Genomic DNA, 11,299 nt, shown 5'->3' with positions numbered 1-11,299 from the left:
TGCCTACTGCCAAGGATATATTCTGTTGTAAATTCTCCTTTCTTTTCTCTTAGGTTAGGCCTTTTAAAGGTCTGGGAGGGGTCACAAGTAAAAGCAGAGGCAAGACAATGCCCTATGCCTAAAGTACACTTTTGGGAGAGATTACAAGTGAAAAGATAGTAAACAAAGGGTAGAGCTAGGACTCCTTTTCAAAAGGAATTTTTTTTTTATGGGAGAGGTCCCCATGATCTTTCTTTAGCCCTTAGGCTAAAACTGCTAGGACCATGTGCTATTCTCCTTGAGCAAAGCCCACTTAAATTTTTTAAACTAGAGAGGCCAGGAAACAGGAAAATGGGCTTTAAGTTGGCTCACTAGCTGTACTCAGCTGTTTTTGTTGCGAGAGTGAGGGCTCCATTTTCCAGAGTTTCCTCGCTGCTAATCAGTAAGGGTCAGCTAATTAGATTTAGCTATCTATCTAGCTATCAGAGTCACACAGCTGGGAAGTATCTGAGGTCAGGTTTGAACCTAGGACTAGGCCTGGCTCTCAATCCACTGAGCCACCCAGCTGTCCCTTAAGATTAAAAGGGAAAAAAAACTGCTGATTTCAATTTAACTTAAGGTGAAAAGAGAAAAGAGAGAAAGTGTTTTATACTCACCTGTTCTGGCAGCTGTGTCTTTAAGCCGAGTTAGCTGTTAAAAGGGACTGACTGAGTGAGGAGAAAGTAGAGTGAAAGGCAAGAAAGTTCAGGAAATTTATTGAGGGGACTCGATAAACTTTCATGGTCAGCCAAAACTGTGATAGTGAAATCACTTTTTAAGACTGATATATATTAATTTAAGGTCACCAAGGAATTCACTTATGAAATTCCTAAATGAAACACTCAAGTCAGAATGCAGTTTTATGGCAGTTTATTTACAACAGGGGTAAGGAGAAGGAGAGAGAGAGAAGGAAAGAAGGGGGCAAGGAAAGAGGTTAACTCAACCTTCTGGCAGAGCCAGAGGGAGTCTAGGTCTTGGAAGGCCAAGGTAGAGAAGAGAATCAGTCCTTTGACTCACATGACTGATCTGAAGGAAAACTGCCTGTGGGCCTCCTCCCTGCTCGAGCTCCTAGAATGAACTGCACCTTGCCCTGTCCACAGGAAGTGAGTGAACTCCAGAGGCTGTTCTCTACCTCACTTCCTGCACCTCACACATGCCAATGGTGGCTCAAGCTTGGCTTGGGACAGCCCAGGTGGGCAGTTAGATATCTCTGATTTACCATTGACTAGCACATGCCTGTGTAGTGTGGGTGTGCACAATTTTGGGTGCTATACCAAGCAAGATGGAGATTTAAAAATCACAAAGGGATTTCACATTAACTAACATCTAGTTTAGTAAACAGATTCTACAACATGGGTTCTTAACCTGAATTTTGTGAAGTTTTTTAAATTTTAAAATATTGGCTATAATATAACAAAATGTTGGTATTATTGATTCTTTGTAATCTATATGTTTTATCTCATCAATTTAAAAACATTCTGAGAATGAACCCATAGGCTTCATCAGATTTTCAAAGATGGCAGTACATGACACATGGCACAGTGTTTAATAACTCCTACTCTATAACTTATCTGGAAGGAGGCCATCTAGCAAAAAAGGGAAGGGTTCTATATGTATAAAAATATAATCTTTCTTTTTTTGGTGGCAAGGAACTGGAAATTAAGCAGATACCAATACCCACCAATTGGGGAATAACTGAACAAGTTATGGTATATGAAGGTGATAGAATACTAATGTGCTTTATGATTTCTGAGAAACCTAGGAAGACTTTCCTGAACTGATGCAAAATGAAGAGAGCAGGACCAGAAAGTTTATATGATACTATCACTATTGTAAAAATGAACCATTCTGAAGCTCTTAAGAACTCTGATCAGTGCAATAATCAACCATAATGGCAGAGGACAAACACTGAAGAATTCTACTTGACCCATAATAGGGAAGTAATGGTATAATATGTAATATTATATAATGCTAATATAATAATATATAATAGAGATGATGAAATAACTTATAGAATAAGACATATTTTGGGATGTGGCCAATGTGAGAAATTTTTCTTTGACTATACTTCTTTGTTATAAGGATTTTGTATTTATTAGGAGAGGTAGAAAACTAATACATTTTACCTTCCATTTTATAATCAATACTATGTATTGGTTCCAAAGCAGAAGAGCAGTAAGGGTAGGCAATGAGGGTTAAGTGACTTGCCCAGGGTCACACAGCTATGAAGTGTCAGAGGTCAGTTTTAAACCCAGGACCTCCTGACTCTAGGCCAGGCTGCCAATCACTGAGTCACTTAGCGGCCCCCAAATCCTTAAGACCAAGGCAAATTATATTCTCTGATACTTCTAACCCTTGATCCTAATTGTCCTGCACTGGTACCTATCTCTTTTTCATAATGGGCTTAAGAGTATATGGAGTTTTCAGCAGCAAGGATGGTAAAGGATACAGAAAACATGTCACTGTTGAAGGAATTGGAACGTTAGCCTGAATAAGTGAAGTCACTGGTGAAACTGGGCTGGGACCACCATCAAATATACCACCAAGTATTTGAAGGGCTGCTATGTGAAAAAGCATTCCACTTTTCCTCCAGTGGGTAGGGGAATGAGTTACAGAAAGATGGTTTTAGACTTGATTTCAGAAAAGATTTCCTAATGATGAGAGATAATTCTCCAAGAGTGGGAATTGCCTGTAGAGGTAGCAAGTGCCCCTTTATTTTAGGTGTATGAAGCAAAGCTAGATGATCACCTGCTACAGATGTAGGAGAGTGGTGTAGACAGGAATAGATCTCCTCTAAAGTCTCCTAATTTTGAGATTCAGTGATTTGGACAACACTGGAGTTATTTGAAGCCACCTACCATGGCCTCCACCAAGTCTTCTCTTTTCCAGGCTAAACAAGTTCTGTTCCTTCAACAAATGCTTGTGAAATGAGGTTTCCAAACCCCTCACTATCCTGGTTGCTCTCCTCTGGGGCATGGATGTGGCTCTCACTGATATCCTGATTTCACAACTGAATGCCATTCCATCCCGGGGTAGGGAGAAGAAAATAACTAAAAAGATATCACCCTTGGTCATTTCTCATGCTTTTTTATTATAGAAGACTCCATCTCTTAGAATGACAGTCAACTGTAAAAAAATAATTTTCTACAATTCTCCTTTCCTATTACCCATTTAATGCTTGATCTTCCAGGGCCATCCAACAGTGCTTCTTCACATGAGGAATACAGATTGTAACATAGCTTACAGTGAGCAAGAGAGCTGCGGGAGAACACTACAAGAAAGGGCTCCTGGCCAGTCAGCTGGCACTGCACAGGAGAGTGCTGTAATCATCATGTCTAGGGCAAGAAGCATGAGACTCCGGTGAGTGGGAACACACCCACAAATCAGAAGTCAAGACACACAGTAAATTGTCATTCCATCAAGAGAACTAGAAGCAGGGGAATTGCCACATGGAAGGAAATAGTGGTAAGTGGGCATCAAGTCATATGCACAGGTACTGAGGACAGACTCTTGTGTCAAGATGAACTAAAGGAAGGGAAGAGGCTAATTTTTTCAGTAGTTACAATCTAGGGGGTAGATGGCAGTTTCCCATTATTGTATGTTTATCTTCTTTTTTCTGCTATTATGGCAAAAGCCCAGTGCCTCCTTCCACTGTTTATAGAGGCACTGATCCCTATCATCAGTGCTCACATAGAATGGACACATTGCATGACAGAGTATATTAGGATGCCTACCTGCTCTTTCTAAGCCCACCTCCAGATTTCTGTGTATCTCAAGCACCAAAAAAAAGTCTTAGTGTTGTTTTTTCCCCTCCAAAAGGTATGTGAGAAAGTTCTTTTTAAGAGTTCAATCAAGTTAGTTCTATTTACACTGCTCAGGTACCAAAAGAAATACTTCTGAACTTGACCATGAGCAAATCACTTGCCCTCCCTAAGCCTCAGTTTCCAGGAGAACTTTGCTCTATGTAGTCAATTCTAAGACTATTCCAAAACATTTCCACTAGATTACCTTTGAACCCAGAGAGAAAAAGAAGAGGACAAGGCTGCATGTATGGGATTAGGTGGTAGCCTCAGGTACACTTTCAGTGTACCTAGCATTGCTTCTAATCTAATCTAAACAGCATACCCACTACTACTTCATAGAACAAGAAGGTTGGATTAGAGAGTCTTTAAGATCCCATCCAGGTCTAACGACACTTTGTGTTCTTGAGTTCATTCCAATATTTCATAGTCTTTGGAATCCTAGGTTCTTGTCCTGGTTGTCTTCTGGACTCCCTAACCATCTTAGGTAAACAAGACTAATTCTAAAATCACCCAGGTTGAAGTAATTGCCTTGGCCATCCGGTCTCCAGATTCTCTGAAGACTTGGGAAATTGTCACTGGAGCCAAGCCAATGGGTTCTCTTTTCTTATTACTTCCTTGATTTTTATATAAATCTGCCATAGACAAGAAGACCTGTTTTCTGGATGGATCCTCTTCTTGGGCTGATGTCTTCTCCCCAAGGATCAGAGACCTCTCCTGAAATTCCCCAAAGCAGAAGCCCAGGGTTAACTGAATCTCTGTCAGCTCCTCTGTTGGGCAAAGTTTAACCAGATTTCCACTCATTTGCAGTCACATAATTCTGGGTGATTCAGAAACAATGGAGGCATTAGGAAGAGTAAGCTCAGAACAGTGCTCTGGAAATATCCAAGTCCCTGGAAAAAAGAACCCTTCAAACTGGGTTCTGTTATGGGATCACTTCTTCTTCCTCTTATACATTTATCACATTCCAACTTGCAATGTCATTAACTGTACACATGTCTCATCACCTTCTAGACTGTCAGCTCCTGGAGAACAAGGACTGCTTCTTATCATTTTTGCATCCTCAATAGTGCCTAGCAAAGGGCTGTGGACAGCGTAGGGATTTTGAAATATTCATTCAACTCAATAAATGCTTATCAAGCAGCTATTATGTATAGAACATTGTGCTGTGCGCTGAGGGGAGATACAGAATTTAGGGAAGACGTGGCCCTGTCCTCATGGAGCTTTCAGATTACTAGAGGGAGAAAACGAAAACACAAATGACTGTAATATACAATGTTACATTAAATTCAATGCCATAAGCATTTGCTAAGGGCCAGAGATACAAAGACAAAATCAAGAACAATTCCTGCCCTCCAGGAGCTTACATTCTTTGGGAGGAATTGGACATAGGTAAGTAAATACAAAATATATACAAACTAAATACATTGTGATCAGTACATCGGAGAGGAATGAAATAAAGTACTATTCAAGGTCTAAGGTGGAGAGTAATTCATGATCTCTGGAGAATAACAGAGAAGACGTTTGGCATTTGAGTTATTGTGAATTATATGAAATGTTTCCTCTCCAGATTTTAATGAACAAATGATAAAAGGATTCAACAGCAAGCGGGAAAAGATTAAAATCAGGGCCCTCTCCTGAACCTTATTAATTTCTGGAATGCTTGTTTGAATTCTTCATTAAACCAAGTGTAAATTATTGGGTTAATGAGGGAATTTAAATAGCCTAACCATGTGAAAAAGTCAAAGATGGCTGGGTGGAGCCAACAGGCATCTCGGCAGATGGGTAGGACCAGAGACACGACAAAGAAAGGGAGCCAGCAGATGATGAAGGCCCCCAGGATAATCCCCAGGGTCTTGGTAGCCTTCCTCTCCCTGGCTGCTGAGATTCTCTTCCTTTCCAGGAGGCTGCTAGCTAGCTTGATTTTCACAGGACCAATAAAAAGTGGTGAGCCCCCCGGATGGGGTTGCCCCTCCTGGAGGCTGGAATTGATGGAACACAAGGAAGTGCCGGCAGAACCAGTGATAAGATGAGCAGTGGTGAAGTGCTTCCCATACAGAGAAGGTGGCTTCAGGATCCGAGTTCGAGCAGCAGCATAGATCCGGCCATAGAGAATAATGAGCAGCACAGATGGGATATAAAAGGCACCACAGGTGGAGTAGATGGTATAGGAGATCTGCGATGTGTTCACCAGGCAGTCTGCCAGCTCTTCATGGGCTTTGGCCTGCCTCCAGAAAAGGGGGGGAATGGAGATACACACAGAGATGACCCAGACCATGGCAATCATGGCCGCTGCCCGGCCAAATGTACGGCGCTTGCTGTATTCCAAGGCATCGGTGATGGCCCAATATCGGTCCAATGCAATGACGCAGAGGTGGAGGATGGAGGCGGTACAACAGGTGATATCTGAGGACAGCCAGATGTCACACATGATCTGCCCAAAGGTCCAGGTTTGAGTGACAGTGTACGCGATACTGATGGGCATCACCAAAATGGAGACTAAGAGGTCCGTCACGGCCAGGGAGCCGATGAGATAATTGGCTGGTGTATGGAGCTTCTTAGTAAGGAATATTGTGATGATCACAAAAGTGTTAGAGAGAATGGTGGCAAGAGTGATGATAGCTAAAATCACAGCCAGAGAGATCTTGAGTGCCTGGAGTGTCTGGGCATCCCATACCTCCGATATTTCTGTTGAGTTCAGGGGTTTGCTGGGAGGGCTCCATGGAGAGTCCTCAGCTGACTGGTTCTGGAGGGGCATGCTAGAGGATATCTATCCTTCCATCAGCTTTCCACTTTCACAAACCTTTCTGGGGTCTCAGGACCATAGAATGAGTGGTAGTCTGATTCACCCTTCTATTGGGTAGGGACCATAAATCAAAGGGAAAAGGTCATGAGCCCAGGCTGCTGGAGGCAACATGATATTTAAAAAAAAAGAACACAGGAATCTTGAGATCTGGGTTCAAATCCTCATTCTGGATTTTAATTATTTTTGTGTTCTTAGACATGTCACTTCCCCTCTTTGGGAATCTGTAATGTGAGGCAGGTAAATCCTTTTTTAAAATGCTCATCTCTTTCTAAGTACTTTCAAACTGACAAAGTAATATCCTCACCATCCTGAGAGATGGGTAGTGGTCTCCAGCTCTTATACTTTAAGATTATAAGAAGCCATGCAATATGATAGATCATTGGGCCTTAAGTCAGGAATATACCACCACAGATACTAGGTCTGTGTCCTTGGACAAGTCACCTAACCTCTTTATACCTCAGTTCCCTCTTATAAAATGAAACAGTTGGATTTGATAACGTCTAAAGTCCTTCCAGCCCTAAATTCATGGTCTTTTTATTTTATAAGCATCTTTATCTTTATAAAGTAGAGGTTGGAAGAGAAGGTCTCTAAAGTATTCAAATATAAATCCCATGAGCCTGTGATGGTATGAAAAATATGCCAAAAAGATTTCCAACTAGGAGCTCAGTGCTATTTCCCTTTATAACATGTTGATCAGTTTTGCTGAAAATTCTTTTTCTCCTTCCTCTCTTTCTTTTTCAAATAAATTCTTTATAATGAAAGGCGACTCTCTGGGAGTAGGAAGGGGAAAGGATGTAGGGGAAAATTTAGGTGATTTAAAAACTAAAAATAATCAATACAAATCTATTTTTAAGTTATTTTTTTCTACAGATAATAAATCTTCATGAATAAATTTTGAAATTTATAACCAGCTGGCCACAACATGGTAACACTAATGTCAATGTCAGGATGCTCACTCATGATTCTGGTTTTAAGATTGGGTGGCTCACCCCACTCCCAAATGTTTTCTTGGTTTCTGAACTGGCTGCCATAATTTGTTTGTTTTTCTGACGTAGTTAAATTCCTGATGGCCTAAAATCAGAGACCACCTACGTATTCTGAAAACCAGACTCCATCAGAAGGTGCTATGATTATTCAGAGTTCATCTTAAAACATGATGAGAGGTTGTTGTTTTTTTTAAAACTCTTTTACATCTGCCTTCAATGCATAATACCCGGGGGTGTGGAGAAGTTTAACAAATGCTTGTTCATCCATTGATTGGTCAGAAGACATGAGTTCACATTCTGGTTCTGCTGCTTGTTGGCTGTGCCATCATAGGCAAGTCACTTGCCATCTCAGGGACTCAGTTTCCTCATTTGTAAAATAAGGGAATTGGATCAGATATTCTTGGGGGTCGCTTCCAGCTTTGACATTCTGAGATTTAATGTTTACTACCTACGCATCCCATGCTGGGAAATTGGTTGGGAAGGCCCTTTTCTGACAGGCCTGAATTCCACAGAGAGGGAGATGCCCCCAAGGGTTCCACTCAAAGTGCTGTCAAATGTGGAATGTAAAAGATGGAGTTCCCCAGGTACCAAGGTTTCCAAATATGGCGATCAAAGGCAAACAACAGGGCAAATCGAAGATTGCAAGCTCAAGGCAAAGAGCCAATTTTCAGCAGGAAAGCTGGCTCTTCCTTCTTCAGGAGTTTCTAGAGAAACAGAGACCGTTAGCAAAGATAGTACCAAGCTTCTGGCTTCTCATTCATGACAATCTACCTGTGTCCCCTGCCTGGAATGCACTCCCTCCTATACCTCTGCTTCTTGGAATTCCTAGCCTCCTTCAAAGCTCAGCTCAAGAACTACCTCCCAGATGAACTTTCCAGGTTCCCCCTGATGGTGATGCCCCATCCCAGCAATGACATTTTGAATGCAGTTATTTGTGTGCCTATTCTCTGCCACCATGGAATATAAGCTGCTTGAGGGCAGGAACTATCTGTTTTATTTTTGTTTCACTAGTGTTTGGCAGATAGTAGTAGTCCTTTAATCAGTGGATTGACTAAAATTAATTGAAGATTGGGCATGTAGGTGGTTTGTGAGATAATTTGACCCCTATGCTTACTCCCAATCAAGATTTTTCAGTCTGGCATGATCAACATATATTGCTTTAGCTAGATTATTTAAAATATGCTTTCTTATACCAGACTTTTTAGGCTAGAAGGAGTAGGTTTAAGACTGTATACTAAGAGTGTGCTTGCTTAAACCACAAAAATGTCCTAGCTAAGGCCCTTCACCCATGTGGCTTGATGAGTAAGTGCCAACAAGGGGAGGAAAACCTCTGGACCGCTACCCTCTGACATTTTCCCCTTACCCAACTTGGAGAGATAAGTATTCCATTGCTCATCGTATGACCTCCTAGTCAGCATTCAGTGTACATCAGCAAAGATGTCCCTTATCTTACCCCTCTTGTGGCCACTCATGGAAAGTCCTCTAGTTATTTTATTAGTCTGTGCCCAACATCTGGTGGGATTCTGCCTGCCTTGTACTTAACATCAGGGGAACAACTGTAGGGTCGTTATGCAACACTCGGGTGGAGATCTACCAGCCTGTTACCCTGAGATTCACCAGCCCTTACTTTGTGAACCCCAATATGACCATAAGAAAACCAATGAGATTTTTTAAAACTCTTACCTTCTCTCTTAGACTTGATTCTAGACACTAATTCCAAGGCAGAAGAATGGTAAGGGATAGGCAATAAGGGGCAAGTGACTTGCCCAGGTTCACACAAGCTAGGGTGTGTCTGAGGCCAAATCTGAACCCAGGACCTCCCATTTCCAAACCTCACTTTCTATTCACTAAGCCACCTAGCTGCCCCACCAATGAGATTTTCTATTTTGGGCTATCCCATCTGAATTATCTGGGGCTTAAATCTATAATCTTGTCCTATGGAGCACAAAGTGGTCTTAGATCATGAAGAAGGTCTGAGATCCTATTAGTTTAAAGGGGTCGGTTCCCTTTAATAGTTATTGGCTCAGAGCTCTGTCTCAGTGAGTTTATTTACAGATTGGGTCATTTCTGGCATGACATGATGTACTAAATAGGGTGTTGGAGTTTTCCAGGGTTTCTTTAAACCTTTCCCTTCTATCTTGGAATCAGTGGTAGGTATTGGATCTAAGGCAGAAGAGTAGTAAGGGATAGGCAATTAGGGGTAAGTGACTTGCCCAGTTAGGAAGTGTGTGAGTCCAGATTTGAACCCAGTGCCTCCCATCTCTAGGCCTGGTTCTCTATTCACTGAGCCACCCAGCTGCCCCAGGGAGATGGATTTTGAGTCAGGAAGCCTCATCTTCCTGAGTTCAACTTTGGTCTCACACACTTATTAGCTATGTGACCTTGGGCAAGTTACTTCATCTTGTTTGACACCATTTTCCTATCTGTAAAATGAGCTGGGGAAATAGCAAACCACTGTAGTACCTTTGCCAAGAAAATCCCAAATGAGTTATTGAAGAGTAGGACACAACTGAAATGACTAAATAAACAATGTCAAAATTGGAGATGCAGAAAGTTCAAGGTCTTTCCCAGTGGTAGCCAAAACTATGTGAAAAGATGTGTTTTTGAAACTTAGAGGGGGCAGCTGGGTGGCTCAGTGGATTGAGAACCAGGCCTAGAGATGGGAGGTCCTGGGTTCAGATCTGGCCTCAGACACTTCCCAGCTGTGTGACCCTGGGCAAGTCACTTAACCCCCATTGCCTAGCCCTGACCATTCTTCTGCCTTAGAACCAATACACAGTATTGAATATGGAAGGTAAGGGTTTTTTAAAAATGCAGTGGATGGGGGAGCTAGGTTGATCAGTTGATTGGGTCAGTTCTAGAGATGGGAGGTCCTGGGTTCAGATCTAGCCTCAGATACTTCCCAGCTGTGTGACCCTGGGCAAGTCACTTAACCCCCATTGGCTAGCCCTTACCACTCTTTTGACTTAGAACTAATATTGAGTATTGATTCTAAGATAGAAAGTAAGGGTTTTAAAAAAAGAAAGAAACTTAGAGCCACATACACAAGTGTGGGGTCAGGCAGATAGCTTTTCCTCCCTATCAAGATTGGTCATAGACTGTGGAGTGATGAATGGCTTATAATCTTTAAAATTTATAAAACATTTTATGATAAAATCACTTTATGGCACTGGTATTATTATCCTTACTTTATCAGTGGGGAAACTGCCTCAGAGAGGTGACTACACTTACCTGAGGACACACAGCTCATGAGGAGGAAAGCTAGTACTTTAACCCAGGCCTTCCAAATCCAAGACTAGTACTCTGGTGACTCCCAGCACCCCTTTCTTAGGGTCATGGGAGCACAGCCTTATATAAAAAAATAATAGGAAGAACAGAACGCATCATTTATTAAGCAACTTCTATGTGTAAGACACTGTGCTAAGTGCTTTATAAATGTTATCATAAATCCTTACAACAATCTTGGGAAGTAGGTACTGTTATTCCCATTTGATAGGTGAGGAAACTGAGGCAAGCAAAAATGAATCACTCAAGGATATACAGCTGGTGTCAGAAGGTGGATTTGAACTTGAGTCTTCCTGCTTCCAGGCTCAACATTCTATCTATTCTACTAATTTTATCTGCTTCTGCGGGAAAGGAGAAACTGCCTGCCCTGCTCTGCCCTGAAACTTGAGCCCTGAGCCCATAGG

General features: G+C 41.8%; 1 protein-coding gene across 1 annotated transcript; it reads right to left on the bottom strand.

The window, feature by feature from the left end:
• Positions 1–871: 871 nt before the first annotated feature.
• Positions 872–6,576, bottom strand: HTR1D (5-hydroxytryptamine receptor 1D). Its single transcript, XM_056795604.1, has one exon. The coding sequence runs from the start codon at positions 6,574–6,576 to the stop codon at positions 5,443–5,445; it is 1,134 nt and encodes a 377-aa protein (XP_056651582.1). The 3' UTR covers positions 872–5,442.
• Positions 6,577–11,299: the final 4,723 nt, after the last annotated feature.

Source organism: Monodelphis domestica, chromosome 4 (genome assembly GCF_027887165.1).
Source record: "Monodelphis domestica isolate mMonDom1 chromosome 4, mMonDom1.pri, whole genome shotgun sequence".
Lineage (NCBI taxonomy): Eukaryota > Metazoa > Chordata > Mammalia > Didelphimorphia > Didelphidae > Monodelphis > Monodelphis domestica.
This window is presented reverse-complemented; position numbering and strand designations above follow the sequence as displayed.

Bases quoted from the DNA above. Each gene is read 5' to 3' on its own strand.
- HTR1D (XM_056795604.1), bottom strand. From the start codon at position 6,576: ATGCCCCTCCAGAACCAGTCAGCTGAGGACTCTCCATGGAGCCCTCCC.